The sequence below is a fragment of the Myodes glareolus genome, chromosome 2, assembly GCF_982192425.1.
Source record: "Myodes glareolus chromosome 2, mMyoGla1.1, whole genome shotgun sequence".
Taxonomy (NCBI): Eukaryota; Metazoa; Chordata; class Mammalia; order Rodentia; family Cricetidae; genus Myodes; species Myodes glareolus.
This window is the reverse complement of record NC_142027.1, coordinates 99,897,576-99,923,964: the sequence shown is the minus strand read 5'-3', so window position 1 is coordinate 99,923,964 and position 26,389 is coordinate 99,897,576. Positions and strand designations below refer to the sequence as shown.

General features: G+C 50.6%; 2 protein-coding genes across 4 annotated transcripts; one reads left to right on the top strand and one right to left on the bottom strand.

Annotated features, from left to right (window-relative positions):
- Window positions 1-790: 790 nt before the first annotated feature.
- Arpc1b (actin related protein 2/3 complex subunit 1B) lies at window positions 791-14,706 on the top strand. Of its 3 annotated transcripts, none has more exons than XM_048436746.3 (11): window positions 802-936; window positions 5,349-5,414; window positions 7,881-7,957; window positions 8,696-8,800; window positions 9,668-9,890; window positions 10,833-10,940; window positions 11,883-12,089; window positions 12,185-12,260; window positions 13,223-13,428; window positions 13,921-14,011; window positions 14,221-14,706. In XM_048436746.3, the coding sequence occupies exons 3-11, from the start codon at window positions 7,894-7,896 to the stop codon at window positions 14,257-14,259; spliced, it is 1,119 nt and encodes a 372-aa protein (XP_048292703.1). In that variant the 5' UTR covers window positions 802-936; window positions 5,349-5,414; window positions 7,881-7,893; the 3' UTR covers window positions 14,260-14,706. The 3 variants fall into 3 exon arrangements, with proteins under 3 accessions (XP_048292704.1, XP_048292703.1, XP_048292705.1); XM_048436748.3 differs by lacking the exon at window positions 802-936 and adding an exon at window positions 2,383-2,512; XM_048436747.2 differs by lacking the exon at window positions 5,349-5,414 and having other exon boundaries at window positions 791-936.
- A 940-nt stretch (window positions 14,707-15,646) lies between these two features.
- On the bottom strand, window positions 15,647-26,233 carry Pdap1 (PDGFA associated protein 1). The gene is made up of 6 exons (XM_048436749.3): window positions 26,088-26,233; window positions 22,493-22,584; window positions 21,124-21,231; window positions 18,905-19,026; window positions 17,344-17,495; window positions 15,647-16,358 (listed from the first exon to the last, which is right to left on the bottom strand). The coding sequence occupies exons 1-6, from the start codon at window positions 26,098-26,100 to the stop codon at window positions 16,300-16,302; spliced, it is 546 nt and encodes a 181-aa protein (XP_048292706.1). The 5' UTR covers window positions 26,101-26,233; the 3' UTR covers window positions 15,647-16,299.
- Between the last annotated feature and the right edge of the window lie 156 nt (window positions 26,234-26,389).

Sequence of the window (26,389 nt, the reverse complement as noted above, 5' to 3'; positions counted from 1 at the left end):
CAATCTGAATGAGTTTACTTTCTCTTTCTACCTTGTGGTTTCTTGGGATGCAACTGAATTGGTCCTTAGGTTTGGTGGGAAGCTCCTTTGCCATCTGAGCCATCTTGACGGCCCCTTTGCTTTTTTTGAGGCTGGCCTTGAACTGGTTATGCAGTCAATGATGAACTTGAACCTGATCAGCTGTGGGTCGCCACAGGCTTAAGCACCTCCAACCATGATAGCCATTCCTTGAGGAAGTGCTCAGGATCTTCTCAGTGTAAAGGATGCTAGAATTAGTGACACAGGATACTGCTGGGAATCTAGGGAGGGTCTCTCACAGGGTAGGGGGTAAAGTGACCACAGCAACAACGGGCCTGGATGACCCTGGTAACTTGCAGGAGTGAAGTGTGTGGGACGACAGAAGCAAGAAGTCACCTGGGGTGGAGATGCTCCCTTGCCTGGACACCAGCGACTCGGCGGCTACTTTGGGACACTGAGGATCTGCGGGGCGGGGCGGCCTACCGCCAGGGCCTCCAGTTGGGCGTCAGGGGTGGATCCCAGAGGGTGAGGGGCGGAGGCACGCAGGGGTCACTAAGTTCCGGGGTGCCTGTGTGTGGTCTCAAAGCCTCTGCATTCTTGGTGGCCCGAGCTCGGACTCCCCTCTCTCCCAGCCTCAGTTTCCCCACGCATAAAGTAGTTCGGAGAGACAACGTGAGCTCTCCTAGCGACATCTTGAGCTGAACTGGACTTTACTACGGTCAAGCGGGCTTCTTACCTCGAGGGGTGGGCGTGCCCTGGGATCTGGCCACAGCCGCCCGGGTCCCGCCCCCGGTCCCTGCGGGGCTGTGCCCGGAGGCCCCGCCCCCCGCCCACGAGGAAGTGGCTGCTGCGCTGAGCGGGTCTCAGAGCCGGTTCGGCGCGTCGACTGTCCAGAGTCCGCGGCCGGGGCGCCCCGAGGTGAGGGGCGTGGGTTGATCGCGCGGTGTGTGTGGGGTATAAGGCCACCTAGAAGTCAGGGGACTTGAAGCTATATTCGACGGTGAGGGGGATGGGGGTAAGAGAAATGAAGGGCCGTGTGCTTGGGGGCCTTGATGGGACTCCCGGCGAGGGTGGGACTGGGGAGGAGGGAGCTATTGGGGGCGGCGTTCTGGGGATGCGGGGTGCGGTGGGAGGAACGCAGAAATTCCCCGCGCACTCGACGCCATCAAGGCGGCACAGCCCCAGCCCTCGCGCCCCTCTCCACTTTCCTGGGTCAGCTTTTAGATCTCAGTTCCCCGTGTCGCCCCGTTACTTCGGGTGCAGGGCCCCACGCCCAGTCACTTCCCCCTTGGTCCGCAGCCTTCCGGGTTGTTACGACCGGGAAATGAGCTGGCGCCCCCGCCCCGCCTCATCCCTCCGCCCCCAGCGACCATGCCCACCCCACTAGCATTCAGGACTTCAGGTCTCACCCGATACGGGACGAGCGGACTCCGGCAGCACGAAAGTAGCCCAGCCGGCCACTCGAGACTGGGCAGGTCCAATCGGACCCCCGGGAATCCCGAACTAGGAGTCAGCCCAGGTGCTGGCCTTAGAACTTGTTCCCCCAGGCAGCTCCAGCCTGGGGCGGCGTGGTCGGTGTCGCGGGCGAGCCACCCAGCCGCTGTGGAGCTCAACTTGTCTTGCCTGGAAAATGGGGACCATCCAGATCTGGCTTAGAGGCCAGATGTGGCCAACACAGTTGGCAGAGTGCCTGCCTGCTGCTGCCGACCTCATTCCTGCACCCGGCTGAACTTGGCCTTGTGTGGCGGTAGGGTGGGGTGGGATCCCAAGCCGCAGACTTCTTGAGAGAAGTCAAGAAACAGATTTACCAGGCAGGCTGACTTCGGTTATAAGAGAATGTGTGGGGCTGGGAGATGGCCATAAAAGCACTAACCGTACAAGTGTGAAGACCTAGTTCGAATCTCCGGCATCGACGAGAAGCTGGGGGTATGTCTGTAATCCTAGCGTTCCTATTGTGGGGATGAGATAGCCGAGGTTGTCCTCCAACACACACACACACACACACACACCCCAGAGTGTAATGTAAAGTTCTGTGTGAACGAAATTTTCTGGCTATCCTTTTTTAGACAGGATCTCATTATGTAGACCAGAAAGGCTTCGAACTCTTATATATAGCTCTGCTTACCTCTGCTTCCCCAGTGCTGAGATTAAAGGTGAACACACATTTGCATCATTTTAAAAAAATAACCTCCGAATGGGTTAGTGTTTTGTCTTGGTCTCAGGGTCTCAACAATTGCTAGGCAAGTGCATTATCAATGAGCCACACCGTCCAGCCCCCCATGGTATGTGAGCGTTTCCACTCTCATTGATTTGTGTGTGTGCGCGCGCACCCTGCGCGTGTTCTTAATCAGGTCACCTTTTCAGCCCCTGTTCTGTCCCTTCTTGAGTTGTTGGAATTTGGAGTTAGCACACCGACCATCAAATACACAGAACAAATGAACAACTGAGGATCTCTCCACAGCCCTGCCAGCACTGAGTTTTATGTGTTTTGGAGGTGTGTTTTGTTTTGATTATTGTAAACTGATGTTTTACAGTATTTTATTTTAAAATTATTTTAATCTGTGTTGCTGGATTTGACTTCGCCTAGTTCTGTAAGACTTCAAGTGCAGCCCAGAGGAGGAAGAACTGGGGGTTTCGAGGGCTGCTCACACCACCCAGGCTCCTACCCACAACAGGAAGTTGAGTAAGGCTTAGCACCATAAAAAAGAAAAAAAAAAATGCTGCTGTCTGCCCGGAGCAAGCGCCTGAGCTGGGCGGGGACTTCCTGGATTGCCTGTGGAGCCAAGGTCCTTGCTGCAGGCAACTCCTGCTTGGCTTAAGTCTCAAATCCAGCCAAACTGTGGATTCAAGAAAACAGAGCCAAGAAAAGTCAACTGAGCAAGGCAGGACCAGCAGGCTGTGTCTGTGGGGCGGAGGATATCTAGCCAGGATGAGAGAGCTAGAGTATGTATGTATGTATGTATGTATGCATGTATGTATCATTGCATTGTGTGTGTGTGTGTGTGTGTGTGTGTGTGTGTGTGTAAGTAGGTAGGTAGGTAGGTTAGAGGACAAGAGTTGGTTCCCTCCTTCCACTGTGTAGGTCCAGGGGATCAGATTCAGGTCATCAGACTGGGCAGCAAGCACCTTTACCTGCTGAGCCATCTTGCCAGCCCCTATTATTTATTTATCCAAAGCAGGTTCTCACTATGAAATCTAAGCTGGCTTCAAACTCATGATCCTCCAGCCTCAGGCTCCTGAGTGCTGGTATCTCAGTGTGGCACCACACCCTCTTATTTAACCCAGCACTCTCAGAAGGAATTCTGAGACCCTAAACCTGGAAGAGTGTCCTTGTCTGCACAGCAGCTGAGGCTCTGGCTAGCTGATGTGGGAGGGGAGCTGTATCAGCCCTCCCCAGCCACAGGAGATGGCCTAGGGTAAAGGCTTCTGTCTGACTTTTCTGACCACTTGTTTCATTAGAACAGAGCTCCCCCCCCCCCCCCCCCCCCCCCGCACACTTGTTGATGCATTGCTGTGATGCAGCAGGCTATGGTCCCTGCCTCACCATCCCTCAAGACAGACAGCAACAGGAGAGTGGAAAGCATTCATTTAGTAGTGGCCAAAAAGTATTCCTGGAGGGCTAGGGTGTGGCTTAGTGGTGGTGCACCTGCCTAGAATGCACAGACTTTGGGTTCCATCCCAATACCGTGAAAGAGGAAAAACCTGAAGCTAGCCTCAAATTCATAATCCTCCTGCCTCAGTCTCTAGAGTGCAAGTGTATTCCAGCAGGAACAGTTTAAGAATTCATGTCTAGCTCAACGATGGTGGCACACACCTTTAATCCCAGCACTTGGGAGGCAGAGGCATGCGGATCTTTGAGTTTGAGGCCTGCCTGGTCTACAGAGCAAGTTCCAGACAGCTAGGATTACACAGAGAAACCCTGTTTCAAAAAACAAAAAATAATGAAAGATTCCTATCTAAGAAATTAGGGTCCTGTCAAAGACCCTAGTTCAGTGTTCTTGGGCATTCTCAGGATAAAAACAACTCGCCTTGAAGACCCAAAGCACCATTCCATGCCCTTGCTTGGAACTCAGAGGGAAACAGACCCTTCCTCAGGATGACATGCCACTGTCCCTCCCTTGCTCTACCCAGCCCTGGGTCTGCTGGCAGGGAGTAATCCTGCATGGGCAGGGCTCCTGGGTGAACAGAGAGACCCAGTCCCTCAGTCTCCCCCAGTTTCCAGGGCAGTAACAGAGCAGGAGCAGCCTCAGAGCCACCCTCCACAGCCCCCTTTGACAGACAGATGAGAGGGCGAAGGGTCTAGCTCAGCAATGAGCAGCACCTAAGTGAAAACCCCTCCTCTGCCTCTTGAATGCCAAAGTTACAACTGTATCACCCTACTCCACTCCTGGTTGCATTTCTGTTTTGTTTGGTTTTTTGTTTGTTTGTTTTGGAACAGTGTTTCTCTGTACAGCTCTGACTGGCCTGGAACACACTACATAGACCAGGCTGGCCTTGAAACCCACAGAGATCCCCTTGCCTCTGTCATGAGTGTTGGGTTCTAAAGGTGTGTGGGGGCCACCAAACACAGCTTTTGGGTACTTTTTACAACAAGGTGGATGGCAGGCATGGATGACACACACCCCCATCCCTTTTGTAGGTCTGAGGTCTTGCTAGTTTGCTTGCTTTCGGAAGCTGTAAGAAGAGGGAAATGGGTCTTCCCTTTCCCCATTTGGTTTCATCCCTCTTCCACTTATTTGATAGGTAGCAGATATACTCAGGAGATAAATAAGACAGGCTCTTGATAGGAGACACTCAAGCTTACCTGTTTCTACTTGTTTAAATGTGAAGAGAATCTTTATCTCCCTGTGATAGCTCTGCCCTCCACTCATATATGTTTCTTAATATTTGTTATTTAAGCATATCATGCTGGTCATGGTGGTGCACGCCTTTGATCCCAGCACGTGGGGCAGGTGAGTGGAAGGTAGGCAGATCTCTGAGTTTGAGGCAAACCTGGTCTATGTAGTAAGTTTCAAGTTTGCCAGAACTACACAGTGAGACCATGCCTTTAAAAAAAAAATTAAGCTGGTGGTGGCGGTGCACACCTTTAATCCCAGCACTCAGAAGGCAGAGGCAGGTGGATCTCTGAGTTCGAGGCCAGCCTGGTCTGGTCTACTGAACAAGTTCCAGGACAGCCAGGGCTATACAAAGAAACCCTGTCTTGAGGGGTGGAGGTGGAAAAAAGAAAAATAAAAACAAACAACCAGATCCAATACCCCCAGTGAGCTTTTGATTCTATGCCTATACTCTCCTTTCTGCTGCTGAGTCTTGTCTTTGTTCTCCGGTGTCAGGTATCCCTGGCTGGAACATCAACCCACAAGTGCTTGGGGAAATCGCCATCTAGCCTGCCTGCTGAGGTGAGGGCTTCAAGGTTGTACTTCCCAGTTCCTCCCTTATCCTAGTGCCTCAGAAGTCAGGGCGTTAGTGGGGGCTGCTGTAGCAGGGGCCATGTGATTCATCTATAAAAAGAATAGGTATGTATGCTAAGTGTGCCCTGCAAGCTTGAGGACCTGAGTTTGAGCTCCAGAACCGTGAAAAGGCTGGGTGTGGTGTTAGAGATGGCTCATCAGTGATAAACCAGGTAGGACGGCTCACAGCAAACTGTGATTCCAGTTCCAGGGAATCAGACGCCCTCTCCTGGCCGTTTTGCGCTTTGCACTTGTGTCCTTCCACTTCACATAATTAAAAACAACAGCAACAACAACAACAAAAAAAACCCAGCAGGGTATATGGTGGTACATGCCTTTAATTCCAGCACTGGGGAGGCAGACAGGTCTCTGTGAGTTCGTGGCCAGCCTGCTCTACAGAACGAGTTCCAGGACAACCAGAGCTATAAAAGGAACACTGTCTCCAAAAAAAAAAAAAAAAGCAGAAAAAGAAGAAAGAAATGACTAGGTGTGGTGATGCACACATGTAATGCCAGTGTTGAGGAGGCAGACACGTGGTTTCCTGTCTTTGAAAAGCAAGATGGATGGCATCTACAGATGACACCTGGCCCGTGTGCAAGGCTTGAGTCCTTCCATCTAGCCCGGGCCACTTTCTGAGCACAGGTTTTCTGAGAGTTCACTGGATTCCCATTCTGGGCATGGGGAGCCAGATACAGTCCTGGTTTCTGCTGGTAGATGTGTCCTATGCCACCCTAGGAACTGTCTAGAATGTTCCTGTTGTGTCTGGAAACAAGAAGTTTTCACCAGCTAAGCAGGCCATGGGCAGGGCTTATCAAGGAGTATACTGTAGAAGGTTCATGATGCAGCTGAGCCCAGAATGAACTGACAAGAGTAGGCGCGAGCCGTGTGTGTGTGTGTGTGTGTGTGTGTGTGTGTGTGTGTGTGTGTGTGTAGGTGCCTGAGTGAAGAGTATTACAGGCTGAGCGGACAGCTAGTGAAGAGGCCTGAGGCAGGAGCATGCCCATGTGGCTGAGGGTTAGCTTGTAGGGTCAGGGAGGGTGTGTCTCAGTGAATAAATTGAGGCAGGGCATCATGCATATCTTGGAACAAAAGCATGGTTTGTCGCCTGGCATCAACATACCTTAAAAAAAGAAACTGTATCTACTTACTAGATTGTGTGTTCATGCTTGTGCCAGGCATGCATGTGGAGGTTACAGAACAACCTGAGGAATTTGGTTCTCCCGTTCCATCATGTAGGTCCATCTAGACTGATGGACCCCTTCCTGACCACCCCCAGCTGTGCTGCATCTTTTGTTGTTATTAGACAACATCTCTTGTAGTCCAGACTAGCCTGGGATTCGCTATGCTGTGGAGGACTTTGAATTTGCGATTATTCTCCTGCCTCTGCCTCTTGTCACCACACCCAATTTATGTGGTCCTCATGAATGCTAGGCCAGCACTCTGCCAACTGAGTTACATCCCCAGTCCTGTTTGTTTTCTGAGACAAGTTCTGGGTAGCCCAGGGTGGCCTCGAACTCATGACCACCTGACTTACTCTTACCATGGCTGGAATTACAGGCATGTGCTGTCAGGCCCTGCCACCCACAGAGGGTAGTTACTATTGTATTATGCTGATGAGGAAATGAGGTGCAGAGACAGTAGATGACATGCTCTGGGTCACATGGCTGGCAAACAGGGCCATGATGCCTGTCCACTCTGGAACCCTCCTGACTCTGGGGAGATGACTGCGGGATGGGCAGAACAGGGGTTAGGGGAAGTGACCTCTGGGTATTTTGGGATGGGTATCTTAGTGGAGAATGGAGGGGACAACAGAGAAGCTCTGAGGCATGAAAATTGGATAGGAGTAGCCAGGAAGGCACATCTAGCAGGTTGTCTGAGAAGCATGGTGAGTGCCTAGGGGGAGGCCAGGCAGGGCTGGTGGGGATGGGGGTGGGGAAGCTGTGGGAGCCCAGCCGTGGCTCTGGTGAGCCTAGCCCTAGAATGTCACCTGTTTTATCTGCCTGGCCACTTTGTGCAGGGCTTGGGAAGGGAGGACCAGGGCACTGACAGGCCTAACTGCTGTGAGCTGGGCTTTGTTTGAAGTGGATTATTGGGCTCTTTAATATTTATGACGTTTGTGTGTGTGTGTGTGTGTACCATGAAGAAACTGAGGCGATGACAAGGCTGTGTGGTTCAGGGTCCCAGCCCCCCACTCATAGTGTCATTGCCCTCAATCCCAAGCTTCGTTCCAAACCCATCTTTTGTTCTCTAGAGCCCAGGACATTTGTGACACCTGCTTTTTGGGGATGGGGGACGCTGGGCTCAAGGAGAGGTTCTAGCATGCTTGGCCAGTCAGGAGACTAGGGTGACCCAAGCGGCTACTCTGCCAAGACAGGGCACAGCTGACGCACATTCTGTCCCCTCCCCTGGGTCCAGGAGACAAGTGACTATGGCTTACCACAGCTTCCTGGTGGAGCCCATCAGCTGCCATGCCTGGAACAAGGACCGTACACGTGAGTGCTCACTTCTGCAAGGTGGCCTCTTAAACTGGGATTGGTTGGGACGAACTGGGGACAATGGGGTGACAGGGCAGTGAAACAGCTTTGAGGGGTGGGGTGCAGCCAGACTCCACACCTTGGGCCTCCGTGCTTAAGGCAAGTGCTCCTGGAATGGGGTAAAGAACTGAAGAACAAGCAAGGGGGGAGGGGCAGGCAGGTAAAAAAGGAGATGTTGGCATATTGGGTGGACAGCGGTTTAACAGCCTGGGTCTCCTGGAACAGTTCTGGAGGGTAGTGGAAAGAATTGTTATGAACAGCACAAAGGACAGGCCGTGGTGGTAGACACCTGGCATCCTAAAACTTAAGAGGCTGAGGCAGGGGGTTTGAGGCCAGGCTGAGCTACATAGTGGATACCTTTCTCCAAAAGCAACAAAATGGGCCAGTGGGATGGCTCAGCATTGCTTGCCAAGCCTGACGAGTTTGCTCTCCAGAACCCACATAGTGGAAGGAAAGAACTGACTGCTCTCAGTTGCCCTCTGACCTCCGCTCACGTACTGTGCACTCCCATCCGCACACACACGCACGGCTTGTGCTAGAGCTGTGGGATGATGGGAGGAGCAGCTCCAGGGTCCTCAAATTGCTGGTGGGAAGTTCAGGGGATGGGTCCAGGCATGGGTGGCCCAGCAGGACAAGAGGTGGGAAGGGTGGGCACCCGTGCCACTGCCTCCCGAAAGTCATGCCTGTCTCCTACAGAGATCGCCATCTGCCCCAACAACCATGAGGTACACATCTATGAGAAGAGTGGCGCCAAGTGGAACAAGGTTCACGAGCTTAAGGAGCACAACGGGCAGGTGACAGGTGGGTGAGGACCCCCTCTTGAGAGGAGGCAAAGGCACAGCAGGTCCAGGCAGAGCTGACTACTCACTCACTGTATTAGTGGGAATAGTCTGGGTTGCAGAGAAAACAAACCTCTTCAAACTGACTTAGGGACCATAAAGACGGCTCAGCTGATAAAGGGGACTTACTTGAGTTCCATCCTCAGACCTCACAAGGAAAAGAACCAGTCCTTGCATATTGTTCTCTGACCTCCACAAACTAGCATATACAAACACTAAATAAATAATTTTTAAAATTAAAAGTCAAATTGGTGCCAGGCAGTGGTGGCGCACGTCTTTAATCCCAGTACTTGGAAGGCAGACACAGGTGGATCTCTGTGAATTCGAGGCCAAGCCTGGGCTACAGAGTGAGTTCCAGGACAGGCTCCTAAGCTACAGAGAAGCCCTGTCTCGAAAAACCAAAACCAAACAAACAAAAAGTCAAATTGGCTTCAGTGGTAAAAAGATTGTAGACTTCCCAAGAGGCTAGATCCAGCAGCTCAGCATTACTATGACCTGTCTCTTAGCTTTACCTCCAGAATGTTTGGGATTATCTTGTGGAAATTGGTAGTCCCCCTAATAAGCTTCAGTAGTCACCCCTAGAGTGTCTGTTAGGGGTGGGGAATGCTAGTGAGTGGAGATGTGGCTCAGCAGTAGAGCACTTGTATAGAATTCCCCAGGCAGGGGCAGGGGTCATGCCTAAAATCACCCACTGAGGGTCTAGAGGCATGTCTCGGTAGTAGCATACCCGTTAGTCTGAGCAAGGCACTGGGCACCATAGTTACAGGTCTAGGCATGGTCACTGGAACTTGGGTGACTTTAGCTTGTGTCCTCTGCCCCTGTCCTGCAGGTATCGACTGGGCCCCTGAGAGTAACCGCATTGTGACCTGCGGCACAGACCGCAATGCCTATGTGTGGACACTGAAGGGCCGCACGTGGAAACCCACACTGGTCATCCTGCGGATCAACCGAGCTGCCCGCTGTGTGCGCTGGGCCCCCAATGAGAACAAGTTCGCTGTGGGCAGTGGCTCCCGTGTCATCTCCATCTGTTACTTTGAGCAGGAGAATGACTGGTGGGTGCTTTGTCGGGGCCAGAGAAGGCTGGGGGTGGGAGCGTCCAGGGTGGGGGCAGGGGTGCTGCTGGAGCTCGGGACTGCAGGGGACGGGGGGGTCAAAGTGACCCCAGAATGCAGCAAATGAAATGCGAAGGCTCTTGCTCCCAGGACTCCAGGGAAATCTGTACTGAGTCTCACTGGGGAGGCAGATGGTCATTACTGAGGTCCCACAGTTCTGACTTGACACAGAGCACCCCAGTGCTACTTCGGGGGATACTCCATCAAGCCCTTTGCACACACTGCCACAGCTATCTGGTAGTACTGTGGACTGGGCCTGTTACCCACTTTCAGGTGTGCCATACTTCAAGGGCCACTCACAAACACCCAGCACAGGATGGCTTCAAGCTCAGTGTAGAGCCAGGGTGACCCTGAACTTGTGGTCCCCCTGCCTCTGCCTCCCTAGTCTTGGGATGACAGGTATGCACCACCATGCCTGATTTATGCAGGGACAGGAATGGAACGGAAGACTCCATGAATGCTGAACAAACACTCCACCATTTGAACTACATTTCCAGCTCTAGGGAATTAAAACCTAGGGTCTCCTGCATGTGAGATAAGAGTTCTCTGCCACTGACCCACATTGCCAGCCCTAGTTTTGGTTGAGATAGGATCTTGCTCTGTAGCTAAGGCTACTCTTGAATTCAATTCTCTAGTACTTGTGTGCACCAGATGCCTGTCCCAGCCAGTGTTGGAGGACAAGGACAGTTTTGAGTCTGGAAAACCAGAATTCAAATCCCACCCTAGCCACAGAACCATACGATCTACAGTTGGTGGTGGCAAGTTCTCACCTCAAAAGTATATCACTGCCAGGAGTAGGCACTCAAGTGCTGACGCAGTAGTGCCCTCAGGACACTGCTGTCCAGTCACCCACCTGCCTGCCTTTTTCACCCATGCGTATAGGTGGGTGTGCAAGCACATCAAAAAACCCATCCGCTCCACCGTCCTCAGCCTTGACTGGCACCCCAACAATGTGCTCCTGGCTGCCGGCTCCTGTGACTTCAAGTGCAGGTAAGCTGGACATCCACCTGAGAGGGAACCCTAGCCAAGCAATACCAGGGACTGAAGGATGGAGGAAGAACCTCAAGCGCCTCCTCCTCCTAGACCAGCTCCTGTGCTACCAGCCAGGTCACCTGGGGATCCCTGGGGCATCAGACAGGGTTTTCACCCTCATGGCCTGCTAGCACCGCAGGATGGAGTCTTAGCAAAACTTGTCCCTTGCTGTCTCTTGAATGTCAGCAGGGTTCCCACAAGTCCTCCTTCCCTGCCTCCCCAATACAGCTGTCCTGATTTCTACTGAAGGAGGATGGTGTTTAGTGTAAACTTCCTACTAAGATATGAATGGCTGATGACCTGGTTATTTTTTACTTACGGCCCTATAACCTCTCTTGGTCACTGAACCCAAATTCCTCCCAAATCTCTGAATTTTAACCTGGGAAACTATAGGCCTATAGTTTCCTGATCCAGGGCCCAGAGATTGTGGCTTCCCACAAGGCTTTAGGTTGATAGCCAGGGAGCTGGTCTGTTGGCCCCCACCCGCTTTTGTTTTCATGAACTGGTGCCTTGCTGTTATGGCTCAGGCTGTCCTCAAACTTATGGTCTTCTATTAAGGATGTTAAACAGGTGGATCAAGAAGAGCTTAATATGTGTGGGAATGGTGTTGTGGGGCCAAGAGGAGGGCAGAATTGGAGCACAGGAGCTGTTGTAGCCTGGCAGGGACTGGGACACCCCCTAGAGCCATCTGTAGCAGTTAAGAACAGTCACCTTTCATGTTAGGGTCCCATGGGTGCTGGGAGGTCACAGGACTCTGAACTAAGCCCCCCATCCTGGCCCCATCTTGGTATATAGAGGGCAGAGGCTCAAGCCTGAATACAGCAGTCCTGCAGAGTCAGGTCTGGGACCCAAGACTTAGGGGAGAATCCCCTTCTCAGGCCCCTTTGTTTCCCCTAATAGGATCTTCTCTGCCTATATCAAGGAGGTAGAGGAGCGGCCAGCCCCGACACCATGGGGCTCTAAGATGCCCTTTGGGGAGCTAATGTTTGAGTCGAGCAGCAGTTGTGGCTGGGTGCATGGCGTCTGCTTCTCAGCCAGTGGGAGCCGTGTGGCTTGGGTCAGCCATGACAGCACTGTGTGTCTGGCAGACGCTGACAAGAAGATGGCGTGAGTATGGGGACAGAGGCTGTGGGGAGGACAGTGGTAACGGAGCACAGAGCAGGAGTGAAAGGGACAGTGTGGCTGACCCATTTCTCTTTCAGTGTCGCAACCCTGGCCTCGGAAACCTTGCCACTCCTGGCCATCACCTTCATCACAGAAAACAGTCTAGTGGCAGCGGTAAGTGGCCTTTAGGGATACAAGGGCAGAGGCCAGTAAGTAGTCCCTTTTCACTCATCCCTCCCTCCCGCATCCGTATATTATGTACAACTGTTTGGGTTATGCTGTACTAACAAAATTTCCCTGCTCTGTGTGGCATGACACAAAGGTATTTTTGACAGGGTCTCATTATGTTGCCTAAGCTAGTCTTCCCTTTTCCCTCTGAGTTCTCCAGGCCAGCCTCCTGAGGAACTGGGACTGCACGTTCTTGCCGGCACATCTATCCAGTGTGGGTGTTGGGGAAGGGGGGACGACTCTGACTTTGAAGGAGACTTCATTCCCAATGCTTCCCCAGGTTGAGTGCAGAAGAGTCCTAGAATCGTGCCCTAACATCTTTGCTTACACTGACCAGTGCAAATGACAGGGTCATTCCTAACTAGAAAGGCAGGCCTGTGGCCTACAGGATTGCTCTGGGGGTGAAAGCACTTGCTGCCCACTCTGATGACTCTGAGTTCAACTCCTGGATCCCACATAGTGAAAGGAGAAAACCAACTCTCACAGGTTGTCTTCTGACCTCAACATGCACCCATACACACCAAATTAGAAGCAGGCCCGCGGGAATGAACTAAGAGTCACCGAGTGTCCCGAAAGCTACTGTTCCTTCTGCCCACTATTCTATTAATATGGAGGTTGCCAAGTTTGCTTTCTTCCTGGAGGTCCACCCAATGAAAAGGGTCTAGATAGGGCATCATGCTTGCCTTGCATAGTGGAGGAAGGGCAGCCTTCTTAACTGCCTACTTGATACATCTGAGGCTGAGGTCCCTCTCTCTGGGTCTTGGTAGCTGGGGCATTGGTCTCCTGGTAGCCCTCAGTTGCTGCCAGATGCCCTCATGGCCATGTTTCACCTCACACCTCAGTTTCCCTGTTTTAAGAAGCATCCCTACCTCAGATGATGCTTCAATGGTACTCCTGTCCGTTCTCAGGGCCACGACTGCTTTCCTGTGCTGTTTACCTATGACAGTGCTGCGGGGACACTGAGCTTTGGTGGTCGGCTGGACGTGCCCAAGCAGAGCTCCCAGCGTGGCCTGACAGCCCGTGAACGCTTCCAGAACCTGGACAAGAAGGCCAGCTCTGAGGGTGGTGCAGCCACGGGCGCTGGCCTAGACTCACTGCACAAGAACAGTGTCAGGTGCTTCTGCAGACACTGAAGAACCACTAGGCTGGGGTGGGAGCCAGAGGGAGGTGGGGCTGAAATAGCATGGTGCTGGAGGATGTACTAGGAGGAAGCAGGCTGCACTCAAATAGTAGGAACTTACTTAGCAGTCAGCCTAGCTTTACTTGTGTGGCTGGTGGGATTTGCCTAGGCATGGTGGGGCCTCTAGGATGTTGCAGTGACTGGTGGGCTTCCTGGGGGCGGGTCCCTTGCTAGATTCCTTCTAAGTGTGAGAGACCCTCCAAAACCCCAGAGTCACGGGGGTCTGCCCTATAGCATACTAGGAATCAGGGAGTCTGCATTCTCTATACACTCGGGCTTGTCCTTGCCTAGGCATCTAGAGTCTTACACGCTATTCCTCCAAGCCTTGTTCCTGGCTAGCCCTACTCCATCTTTGTAGTTTTCATGGGAATAGGTCTGGGAGCTTGTGGCCAGCAAACCAAGCCTCTAAACCCAATCTTCCTACAGTCAAATCTCGGTGCTTAGTGGAGGCAAGGCCAAGTGCTCGCAGTTCTGCACTACAGGCATGGATGGCGGCATGAGCATCTGGGATGTGAAGGTAAAGCTGCCCCTGCATGCCCTCCCCATTTTCTCCTTGGCAGCTGCCCTGGGGCCTGGGACGGACGGTGGGGGATCATTTCCTGACCTATGTGGTTGCATGCCCTTCTGTTGGGATTATGACTCTGCCTTCTTTTGTGCTGGGGCCAAGATGGGTGTGGGGTGTCTGCAGGACAGTGGAGACCCAGCCTGTCCATTCTCTACTTGCAGAGCTTGGAGTCAGCCTTGAAGGACCTGAAGATCAAATGAGTTGTGGAGTGCCACCCTCATCCCAGCTGCTGGGAAAGAAGGAAAGGGGCTGGGGAGGCTAAGGGTTGCTTTGCTGAATGCTTCTAGGGTGCCAGTAGGGGGCTGCTCCCCAAGAAGGGAGAAGACAGGTAGGAACTTTCCTACCTATTTAAGGAACATGTGCCTTTTAAAGAAATGCTTTCACTTATTGCTTAAAAAAAGAAAGAAAAAAAGCCCCTAAGCACAATGCTGGTCATGAATCGCTTCAGAATATGGGGTAATAAATACACCAACTGTGGACTGCCTGCCTGTGTCTCAAAGAAGCTGTATGGGTGTGGGCTGCTGGAAAAAAAAATACTGACCCTCAGTACAAGGGGCCTTCTCTAACCTACGCTTCAGGTTAGATTCTAACAGACTTACACATTGCTCTGGATCATAATAAAAATCTTTTATGATGTGGGCAGCTGATTTTTGGCAAATGTTCATTGGTTTTTATGCAGTCTCCTCTTTCTGTTTTAGCCTGAGACCTTTTTGTCACATGCTTTGGGTTACCAGCATCTGAGCTGGCAAATTCCATCAAGTATTTCCTAATGAGGGAAAACCATCATTCTGTAAGACTAAGAGATAGCCCCAAGCCATACAAGCTCTTGATTCAACCCAGGTCTCAAGAGTTTGCATGACAGATTCTATGCTGAAGGCCATTCATGGGTCTTCTTCAGATGGGCAAAGAGCTCCACCAACCCTGAACCACACTCCACTACCACCTTCTTTGGCCCTGAGAGAGACTTCATTTGGGAGCCAAACTTGAATCTGGGCTACAGGATTCCCCTCTAGAGGCTATCAATTAGACTTAGGCCCAAGGGTATATGGTAGAGATCACTAGGAAATGGACTCAATGCCATCATGTTGCTTGATCCTCTGGCAACCGCGCCACCCCTATTTGTACCCCGACATACCCATAGACACCACCCCCCACAAGCTCCCTGATCTCTGAGGATGCACAAAGGACAATGCTATTCAGATGAAGCATCTTGCTCAGATGGGGACAGGACATGAGCCTTTCACTGGTCCCGAATGCACAAGTAACTCACTGGCTATGTTACATCTGCTGCTTCAACGGCCATAATGCTAAGGATCAAGTTGGTAGCTTAGGCTGTGGTAAGTGCTGGGCATTACCTTTGAGGAATAGGAAATGGTCAGGCAGGCAGCACCTGGAGGCCCACGGGAAGCTCAGCACTGCTCTTGTCTGCTGTAGCTGAGTACTCTCTCTATTCTGATACTGAGATCTAGGCCCTGCACCTTGCTTGGTGCAAAAGTTTGACTGTTTTCCCAGGTAGGTGTGTGCCCTGAACCCTGCCATGAGGAAAATTAGGGTACAGAGGCCAGAAGATGAATTGTCATACAAAGATTACGATAATGTTGTTTAATCTGCCAAATATACAAGTTGAATTTAAGGAGCGTGTCTTGTCTGGGTGATGCACAGTAACCAGAGGTTTCTTGAAATGATCAATGGGTAGGGTTAAAAATGGCTACTAGCCCTGACCAGGTGAATGGAAAGGGGGCAGAACAGGTCAGAGAGGAGAGGCCTCATTGGACGGAACTGGCCAGGCACAAACCTCGGACCCTTAGGGGCACAGGCTTCCTGACAGCCCCTGAGTGAGCACCCAGACAACAATCTGGGCTGGTTGTCATCAACTCCCACAGCAGTTGCCTGCTGGCACTAATTCTCCCCCCTCCCCCACGTGCAATCTACTGGACAAATGGAATCTCTTTACCCCACTTCCCAGGCACCCCTTAAAAACAGCAAAAACATTCAAATGGTTATGTATGAAATGCTGTCCCGCATCTTTCTGTCTCAAAGATAGCAGCTTGCCCCTCCCCCCAGCCCTCCCCACATCCCCTGAACAATTTCTGTGCCAAGATGAAGAGGAGGCCCCAGGCCGTGGGGGCTCCTGGCCATGAGGGGCTGCTGCAGCGGCGCCAGGGCACAGGGTGGGTGAGACATGGCAGAGGTCCTGGCGGCACGGCCCAGTTCCCCGGCATCTCCTCCCACAGGCCAGCTTACTTATTCAGGGAGAGTGACTGCATTCGTTTTCCTGACAAAGTTGCGTCATCTTTTGCTGAAGGATTGGAAGGGAAGGGTGGGGGTTAGAACACAGCAAAAACAACTCCCACATCCCTCTGAATCACAGGACTTCGGGACTAAGGCCTCAAAAAACATTTTGTGCAAACTGGCTAACAGATAGGAAGAGAGCCAAGAAGGATCCAGGCTGCCACCTGAGGGAGAGGATTTCTGCCCCCGTGGCCCAGATTCCTGTTACACTTGAATGGCCATCACTACCTTGTCAAATCTGCCTGTCCATTCAGGCCCACCAACATATGGTCTGGTGACTACTGAGAACTTCTGGCATTCCTGGCAGAACCCTGCAATTCTACCCTTCGTGTATGTCTAATGTCTTAAGTCAGCAACAACACTTAGCTACATGTCAAGTTCTTCCTTGCTTAGAGTTTGGGAAGCCAAATGAGTTAGGATAACTAAGCACAGGAAAGGGATGGATGCCCCGGTGAGTTCACAGTTCTAGGTCTCAGTTTCCTAATAATTCAGTAAATAGGAAAGAGAGCTAAGGGCTCTCATAGCCATCCTTGCCTCCTTTCCCATGGAAGGTCTCAAGTAAAGTGTTTCCCTATACTAGACACCCCAAGGCCTGTGAGAACCTAGATAACCTTTAGATACCCAGGGGTAGGGTGAGGAGTGGACACAGGTATGATGCCTGGCATCTTTTTCTTTTATATATAGCTCCACCATCTCAAGCCCCTGAAAGGATGGTGGCAACTTCAAAGACCTGAGCTGCCTCTCAAAAGGCTGCCTGCTGCTGAAGTCAGTGACCGTTAGATAATGCTCTACTGATTCCCAACCTTCATCTGCTCCATGATGATGGGCAAGAGTATCTATCTCCCCCAGAGATCGCACGGCTTTACTGGGTCACAAGGTGATCAGGCAGCTGTCATTCCTTAGCCCCTCCCACCTCACAGACAGGGAGGGTCCAGGGCCCTGCCTAGAACCAAGCAGGTAACTGCACCCAGAGTCAACAGACCTGGACCTACCTTTCCTCTCTTCTTCTTTCTTTCTTGCTGCTTCCTCCCGCTGTTTCCGGATGATTGCCAGCCGGGCAAGATCAGCCTTGGCCTGTTCTGTCTTCCCAGCCAAATGCATCTTCATGTAGCGCTCTTTTGCTTTCTGCTTTTCAATTTCTTCTCTGTTTGTATAAAATGTTGTCATGGGCTAGTTTTCCCACCACTGTTAGCTGGGCTAGACATGGGAGTAAGCACTCAGGTGCAAAGGAAAAGGACACTGTGCTGAGGGTACGCTCTGGTTCCAAGTGTCTCTGTGGACACCCCTCAAACAAGCAAGGAGAGGGAATGGGCCCAGAAGGCAAACCTGTGAGAGAACCTTGGCACAAGAAGGGACAATGCCTTGTCGCAGGGACAAGGTTGATGTCTGAAAACTTGAGTTTAGTGGCCAAAATGAGAAGGTGGAACTCAAAACAAGTGTGCTGTGTTTCAGAGAAGATAATCATAACCAAAAAGGTACAGGGCAGGGAATTCAAGCCACAAATGATGGTAAAGAGACAGAACCTGACTTCAGGGCATATTCTTACAGTAGCTTACCTGTACCTCCCAAACAGGTTAACCCCCTCAAGTGGGGTGTGAGAACAAAAGCAGGATTCCCTGGGACAAGGGTGTGGTCAGTAATCAACTGTCTAAATAGAGTAGGAAAGGCCATCAATCTCTGTGTGGTTCTGACTAAGAGGGTTGTCTAGGACGTGAGAACACAGGACTCCATTTGCACTGAAACCTTGGAGGAGTCAAATAGCAAAGGAGGAAAGAGCCTTGCCTGGCAGGAGCAGCAGAGGGGCTTTCTGGAGGCCTTCCCAGTCCACAAGGCTGGGTAGTAATAGGAAGCAAAGCATGGCCTGCTTCAAGGGGAAACTCAGCCAGCTAGGGCTCAATGGGGAAATACTACACTCAGGAGACTAGACAAGACATCTACTATGGAGGTGTGGAGATAGCACAATTGGGTCAGCAGGTTCACCCTGACAGGGATGCGCCAGACTGAAATGTCTCTTGGCTATGCAGGACTAACCAAGCTGCTTCAAGGTTCTGCAGGACCCAATCAGTGAAGGCCAAGTACTGGCAGCGTGTTGTCTTTCATGATCATCATTTCTGCATCTCTGTTACGCAGAGATCCAAGTTTTTGACTTGAGGTCAATAGAGGACAGTAACCTATCCATGTCTGCTCAATGAAGTGGCAAAACCCTGGTGGGCACTAGAGCCCTTCTGCTCTGGAAAGAACAGTCCAGTCTGCTGGGTTTCTGGGAGTCAACCACAAAAAGGAAACTAATGGAGGGGGTACAGAAACAGAGTGACAGCCCTAGCGACAGCCAAACCCCTTTTCTGTAAAGTTTGGAAACATGTTCTTCAGTCATCCTGGGATCTGCACAAGGTGGTAGGCTGGAATCCTAGCAGCTTTCAGTCTGTTAAAAGGCCACGAGGTTGTCTACTCTTGGGAAGTCAATGAGGTTGTAGGTGTGGCTAGAACACAGAGTGCCTACTTTGGGGCTCTAGTGTGTATTCTTAGGTTGCAGGTCCACCCAGCAGACATTACCGTTCTCTCCTTGAAAGCTCCTTTGGCCCATCCAGATCCAGTTGTGTGACCTTCTTGGTTGTCTGTGCCACCCGGTTGGGGTTCTCAATGTCAATGAGCCCTTCCACACCTTTTCGCTTTTGCTAAGATAGAGCAGGAATGTTAAAGGTTAGGTCTTGAGGTGCCTCAGAAGGTCAGTCCACCACCTCCCAAGAGCCCATCAGGATGGGAACAGCACTTTAAGAGTATCTCAGCAGTCTGGGAGGGGCAAGGAAAATAAGTGCATACAATGAGAGCCCAGCCTGTGTCAGGCCCCAGGAAGACTGGCAGCTCAGGCTTCAGTAAGTTGCCCAAGATCAACAGAGAGCAGTACTATTTCAATATGTCTCTAGAAGCAGCTTCCCATGGAATTCTAAGTCTGATTTTCCCTATAATGACCACATGCTGGGTTCTAGGGCAGGGTGAGCCATGGTGGCGCAATTCCTGCCCATCTCAGCTTTGAGTAGGAAATATGACACCAGGATGAAGGAGCTTTTGGCTCACATGTCTAAGAAGCTAAGCCATCCTACCTGGCGAGGCCCAAGAAAACAAAGTTTTACAGTAGGTTTGCTTAATCATGAGCTCTATCAAAACTGGTTTTTCTCCTCAAAATGACCAGGAAGAGCTTCCAGTGTCTACATTCAACTTGACTTTCTCTTTCTACAACATGCACCCATCCATGACAGCTTGACCTGAGAACTACCCTCACACAACCAGAGCTCTCCTCTCCTTCATGTGCACAAAATATGGTTGGATTTTATTCACTCTTCTACCCTGCTAATGCCAGTAACTAAACAGCAAGACATGAGCTGTCGTCTCCAGCTTCTACCACACCTTAGTATCTGCTCCCCAGAAAAGCTAAAACCAGTGCCCTTTAAAAAGTAAACCTTAAGCTGGGAGGTGGTGATGGCACACACCTTTAATCTCAGGCAGATCTGAGTTCCAGGCCAGCCTGGTCTACAGAGCAAGTAAACCTTGGGATGATGATAGGCTAGATGGGGTAAAGGTGCTTGCTGCAAAGCTTAATGTTTGATCACAAGGACCTATGATTTCTGCAGTTTGTCTGACCACACATACACTATAGCATGCTTGTACACCCATGATGACCCTCACCATAAATAGCCCTTGACCACTAACTCACAGCTCTCCAGTTTCTGCTCTTCAAACATACAGAGCTTGTTCTCATCCCAGGGCCTTTCCACTTAATAGTCTGATGGTCAACTGCTCTGCCTAGCATCTGCTGTTTGTCTCTTTGCTTGTTTTAACCTGGCTTGTCATAAACCACCTTACTAGCACAATGCCAGTTCAAGTATCCTCTATCACACCGATTCATAGGATTTCTCAGTTTGAACTTGCACTGTTCGTTTACTTTATTTTCACTACATGTTCTGATTAGCTTATGAGTCCTTAAAGAACAAGAGCTTTTAGTCAGGCAGCTGTGGCACACACCTTTAATCCCAGCACTCAGGAAGCTAAGGCAGGTAGATTTCAGTGAGTTCAAGGCTAAGTCTATAAGAGCTAGTTTCAGAGAAACCCTCTCTCAAAGAAAAAAAAAAAACCCACCAAAACAAAAACCCAAAACCAAACCAAAAACAAGAGCGTTTGAGCTGGGTGATGCCAGCACATGCACCTCTGTGAGTTCAAGGCCAGCCTGGTCTAGCGTGAGTTCTAGGATAGGCTCCAAAAAACAGAAACCCTGTCTCGAACCCCACTCCCTCAAAAATCATCATCAAGAGCTTTTAGTAATCAATGTGTCCTCAAAATTTGCAGATATCATGTCACTTCAACACACAGGCAGCAGAGACAGGATAGATTACAGGTTATATAGCAAGTTTGAGGCCAAGTCAGGATACATGAGACCCTGACTCAAAACAAAACAAAAACAAGAGGGCCAGGGATAGTTAGGCGGGTAAAGAACTTGCCTTGCGAGCCTGACAACCTGACTTTGATCCCTGGAACTTACATCAAAGTGGAAGGGGAGTTGACTCCACAGCCGGTCTCTGACTTCCTATGCCAACATGGTATGTATGGATGTTCCTCCAATTAAAAACTTAACAAACTGGGCATGGTGGTACATGTTCATAAACCAAGCACTTTGGGAGGCGGAGACAGAATCGTCAGGAGTTCATAACCAGCCCAAGTTATATGAGACTGTCTCATCTGTCCATAGAATGGGTGTGGCCTGCAGTCTCCAGACTCACCTGGTAGTCATCATCTTCATCTTCACTCTCATCTGAATCTAGAGACTTCTTCTCTTTTTTGGGGTCACCCGAAGCCCCATCTCCACCTTCTTCTTGTTCATCTTCTTCCTGTTTCAGAAATGGACAACCTGCAGAATCAAAAATGCAAAACAGACCCCCGAGAATGTAATACCCACAACTATCCCCTGACTGTGGACCTTCACATTAAATCCTTGGAAGGCTCAGGCCAAGTATGACAAGGGTCCTAACTCTGTAACCCCTGTAACTCAGCACCATGGACCAGAGACCAGCCCTTCAGTCCAGTAAAGCTTCTGATACAGCCACAAAAGGTCCTGATTCTCTTCATAGCCACCTTGGTCAGTCCGGGAAGCAGCTAATCTCACAAGTGAGAAAGATCCAGATGTGGAGCTGAAAACTGTGCCTGCTCAGTTGGTACCTGCTGCATGCAGCTGCCAAAGTGACTTTCCTAGTTTTATGTTCCCATAGTCACGCATGCCCACAAACTCCCTTTAGCACCCAATGCCCAAGACCACATCTCGGCAGGCTAACTGCTTTTAGTCTTTCTGTCTCGACACTCCCCCTCCGAATCACCTGGAAGAGCCCACATTATGACTTATGCCTATAATCTCAGCACACAGCAATAAGGCAGAAAGATTGCCAAGAGAGTGCAAAGCCAGCCTAGGCCACATAGTGAGATCCTGTCCCCAAAACCAAATTTAAAAAGTCCCAATAAAAACCTTATGTCCATTCTCTCTTAACACCCACCCATACATTCTCCAAGGTCCCATGCAAATGCCAGCAACTCCACAAAGCCCTACCAGATTCCCCAGCTAGATATGGCTCCTCCCTTTCTCATGGTTGGGGTAGGAGAGGGGGCTGTCTGTACCCTTAGGCCCTTAATCAAGGTGTAGGTATTCAGTATTACAGGAGATGCAAATTATAGTGGATTGGACAGGGTATCCTGGGCCCAGAGGAAAGGGAACTACTAGTTCAGCTTGGACTGGAGGAGGACAGGCAACACTAGCAAGAGTCACAGTAGCAGTGATGCTGACAAAATCAAGAGCAATGCTGAGGGTGTGGGAAGTTGGCTCTCCCTATGTGATTCCAGGAAATCAGAGCTGTAGATGGACAGTGGCAGGTAGAGGGAAAGCCTCTACAAGGCAGGCACACAGGACCAAGAGTGGAGGCCACTAAGGCAACTACTACAAAGTGGACGCAAAGTCCCTTCTTATTGGTCCAATCACACCTGCCATCTGCTGCCCTTCCCACCCCATGTGGTGACTTTTCCTGGAGAACAGTCCTCTCCTGTCCTCCCCAGTAGCCAGAAGCAAGGCACCACGCAGGCCCACTGGATCAGACATGTACTCACGTTGGCCTTCTGCCTCTCAGCCTGTAGCTGGGCATCGATCTCTTCAGGGCTTGTATACTGTCTCACCCGGCCTTTGTGGCCTCCCTTTCTACCTGCACAAAGATCAGAAATTCAGGAAGGTGAGAGAGAAGGCTGCCATTTTTGCACTGACCCACAGGAGGCTGTATGCTTGGGACAAAGGGAACCTCACCTACCCCCACCAAGTACAGTGTTCCCAAAAAAAGGTAGCAGCTTATGACACTTGATGCACAAATTGCCAGATGTAGATTTGTAACAAGACTTGAGGTGAGGAAAATAAGAAGGAGTCTGACTTAATCCTGTTTTCTTAAAATCCAAATATGGCTGGGTATAGTGGCATACACCTTTAGTCCTTGCAGTCCAGACTGCAGAGGCAGGGAAGATATAGACACACCTCTAGAGTTCTAGGCTAGCCTGGTCTACATAAGGAGTTGCGAGCTAGGCAGGGCACATAGTGAGAGACCAAGTAGAGAAGCATAAAAAAATGTATGCCTTTTCTGGCATTACAAAGCTTTTTACGCTAATATCACTCTGTCACAGCTCATCTGATCCTTAGAACAAAGGTACAATACAAAAGCCACTGCTGGTTTTCTACCACAGGGAAGGAGACTTACTGTCAAGCAAAGTGCAAAAGAGGAAGAATTCTGAAGCCTAAATCTCTGGGTACCAATCTAGCTTTATCACTTCCTAAATGTGTGGCTCTCTGGGCAGGTATACACTTTCCTAAAGCCTTGGGGGTTCCCCCCCATAAAGGCTGCCATGGAAATAAACCGGTTACCATTCAAAAAGCAGCAAGGCCGGGCATGGTGGCACATGCCTTTAGTCCCTTCACTGAATTCTAGGGCAGCCAGGGCTGTTACATAGAGAAAACTTGTCTCAAAAAACAAACAAACAAACAAAAAAAAAAACAAAAAAAAAAGAGAGAGAGAGAGAAAGCAACTGGAATTGTGAGTGGCATTGGATAAGACACAAAATGTCTGCTAATCTGTTCTAATACCCTGTTGGTAGAAAAACCTAAGGTACCACTGGCACCGTCAGTGAACTGTCACCAATGGCAGCAGAAAGAATAAATATTCCACGTTTATCTTCGTGATATGAAGAGAATACTTACAGGATAAAAGCCCAAAATAGCCAGGTGATGGTGGCACACACCTTTAATCCCAGCACTTGGGAGCCAGAGGCAGACGGATCTCTGTGAGTTAGTTTAAGGCCAGCCTGGTCTACAGAGAGTGTGCCAGGACAGGCTCCAAAGCTATAGAGAAACCCTGTCTCCAAAAAAAAAAAAAAAAAAAAAAAAAAAAAAGCCCAAAAAATATACCAGCGGAAATTCTGTGTTCAGAATTAAACTAGCCAATAGGGCTGGAGACGGCTCAGCAGTTAGGAGCACTAGCTGCGAGACAGTCCTGTTTGGCTCCCAGCACCTACACGGCAGCTCAAAATCATATGTAACTCCAGTTGCAGTGTGATCCAATGTACTCTCCTGACTTCTCTGGGACTGTACTCACATGGTGCATTTACATACATGCAGACAAAAACGTCTCGCTCACACAAGAAAAATTAAACTGGCAAAATTAATGTTGAATACAGATCCAACAACAGCAGTCTAACACTGACTTGGACTATCGGTGACAATTCATCTAAGAGGTTAAGTTAACTCTGATGCTCTAGGAGCACACTAGCCCAGTTCTTGCTACAGCTCATCTGCAACATGACCTCTCTGGATTTCCCAAAGCCCCTTGCTGTGAGTAGAGAATCTGCAATTAGCCACAACTACTCCAGGCTCTAGAGAACACTGCAGAGACACTGATTTCCTAGACAGCAGCTGCAGAGCTGTAATTGGGCTGCCACTGCCCACACCACCCATTTTTAATGACTACCTGAGTTCCCAAGGGTATCTAGGTGTGCTCATGAAAGGCCTATTGTGAGATACCAAGCTTGCCATTCAAAACAGCTGGGTGGTGGTGCACTCACCCTTAATCCCAGCACCCAGGAGGCAGAGGCAGAGGCAGGTGGATGTCTGTGAGTTCAAGGCCAATCTGGTCTACGAAGAGCTCCAAAGGACAGGCTCCAAAGCTACAGAGAAACCCTGTGTCGAACCCCCCCCCATCCAAAAACCCAACAAAAACAAACTAAACAACAACAACAACAAAAAAGTTCCCAAAACACCCTTTCTTGCCTTCTTAATATTCCAGGCAGCGGTAACAACTCAAAACGGGTCATTACTGGCCCTTATTTCCGACATTTCTCTATGGGATACTGACCTTAGCTTGGCTTACAGAGGCTCTTTCAAGGCTCTGAAAACAATTCAGTATGAAGAAAAAGAATCTGTCTCTTGCTCCTGGGGAATTTTTTAAAAATATATTTTTTATAGTTTTATCATAATAACCCAAGCCTTGTCTGCCTGCAAGGCTTTTCACAAATCAAAAGACCATTAGGCAGTATTTCATATTTAGGACTGAGAAACTGGAATCTCCAACCTCGGAGTCAGAGTTCGGGAGCTGGAAAAGTTCCTTTGCCTCTCACAGATGAGACAGAGGAACAAAAGACAGTGTTCTTCCAGACACAGAATACATCGGAAGAGAACTAGGTTTAGCCGCACTTGGCTCTGTAAAGCCCAATGTCTGCATATTGACAGGAAGCAATTTAGGCTTGAAAAAGCTCCAGGCAGATGTTCCTGTAGGCTGACTGAATTAACTGGCTTAACACGTGAGCTCCCAACATTAACAGAACATCTGTTCGGTGCCAAGAGCTATCCAGGTCCTTAGTGCGATGTCTTCTAGCGTCCCCAACTCAACTCACACCCGTGTAGTTCAGGTCCAGAAAACGAACTAGAAGAGGCTAAAATCTTGTTTGAGGCAACAGAATTAGGATGTGATATATCTGGTATTCAAACTCCCAATTCTACTGTCTTTTGGGGGCTTGCCTGGGCATTTAGGGGCCACGGGGCACTAGACTGAGTACGGGGGCCACCTAGTTTACGCCTCGAAACGGAACAAGAGGTAGAGATATAATCAATGCCTCCCCTTTTGGAAACGACAAAACCGAGACACAAAGAAAGTTAGGCGACTGGCTCAGAGACGCATCCTTAATGGCTACCGTGCAAGGAGAGAGTCAAAACAAGGTGGGCCAGAATCCACATCATTAAGTCGAGGTCTTATTATGAGGCAGGCGTGGCCGAGTTGGAGCCCCACAGAACCCACACTTTCTGCTCGCGGCGGACAGGCTCCGCACCAGCGCGGGACACGGTGACTCAGTCTCCGGCCGGCCAAAAGGGAGGGCAATTCCAGATGCTCGCCAGGCTCCGAGGACCGACTTCTGGGTCCCCTTTTCCTCGGGGGCGAGGACCTAACGCCCAGGAATTTCCTTAAAATCCCCGATGGCGAGGCTCTCGACCACTGCGATCCTGTTTCCCAGGCAGGACAATTGAGCGTCGAGGCCCACGCTCGGCTGTGAGGCGGCGGGAATGGCCTCCTTCGGCGCGGATCTCCTAGAGGTCCGCGGGTTGAGGGGACAGTGGCAGCCCACCCACGGCCGCCCCTAGCGAAGTCACGCGAACCACGCGCGCCCACTCCCTCACCTCCTTTGGGCATCTCGGCTCCGGCTGCTGCAGCGGCGGCGGCGCCTCGAACTGACACCGGAACCGGAAATGCCTTGGGATCGACTTCTTCCGCCCGGGGCAGTGCCTCCCGGCACGCCGCCGCCGCCGCCACCGCCGCCGCCGCCGCGAGAAACGGGGACCTCACCGAGGCCGGGATGTCTTGCGAGTTGCCTGATTTTATGGCCCGACCGCGTGCTGCCTGGCAACCGCACTCCCCGGGATCCCGGTCGGGGGAGACGCGTAGCTGTGCCAGCCACCCCCACAGAAAGTAAAAAGAAAAG

Bases quoted from the DNA above. Each gene is read 5' to 3' on its own strand.
- Arpc1b (XM_048436747.2), top strand. From the start codon at position 7,894: ATGGCTTACCACAGCTTCCTGGTGGAGCCCATCAGCTGCCATGCCTGG. The intron at 12,261-13,222 runs GTAAGTGGCCTT...GTCCGTTCTCAG, and splicing joins AAAACAGTCTAGTGGCAGCG to GGCCACGACTGCTTTCCTGT. The intron at 14,012-14,220 runs GTAAAGCTGCCC...CTCTACTTGCAG, and splicing joins TGAGCATCTGGGATGTGAAG to AGCTTGGAGTCAGCCTTGAA.
- Pdap1 (XM_048436749.3), bottom strand. The intron at 19,027-21,123 runs GTGAGTCTGGAG...GCTCTATCTTAG, and splicing joins ATGAAGATGATGACTACCAG to CAAAAGCGAAAAGGTGTGGA. The intron at 16,359-17,343 runs GTAGGTCCAGGT...CCAATCCTTCAG, and splicing joins GAAAGAAGAAGAGAGGAAAG to CAAAAGATGACGCAACTTTG.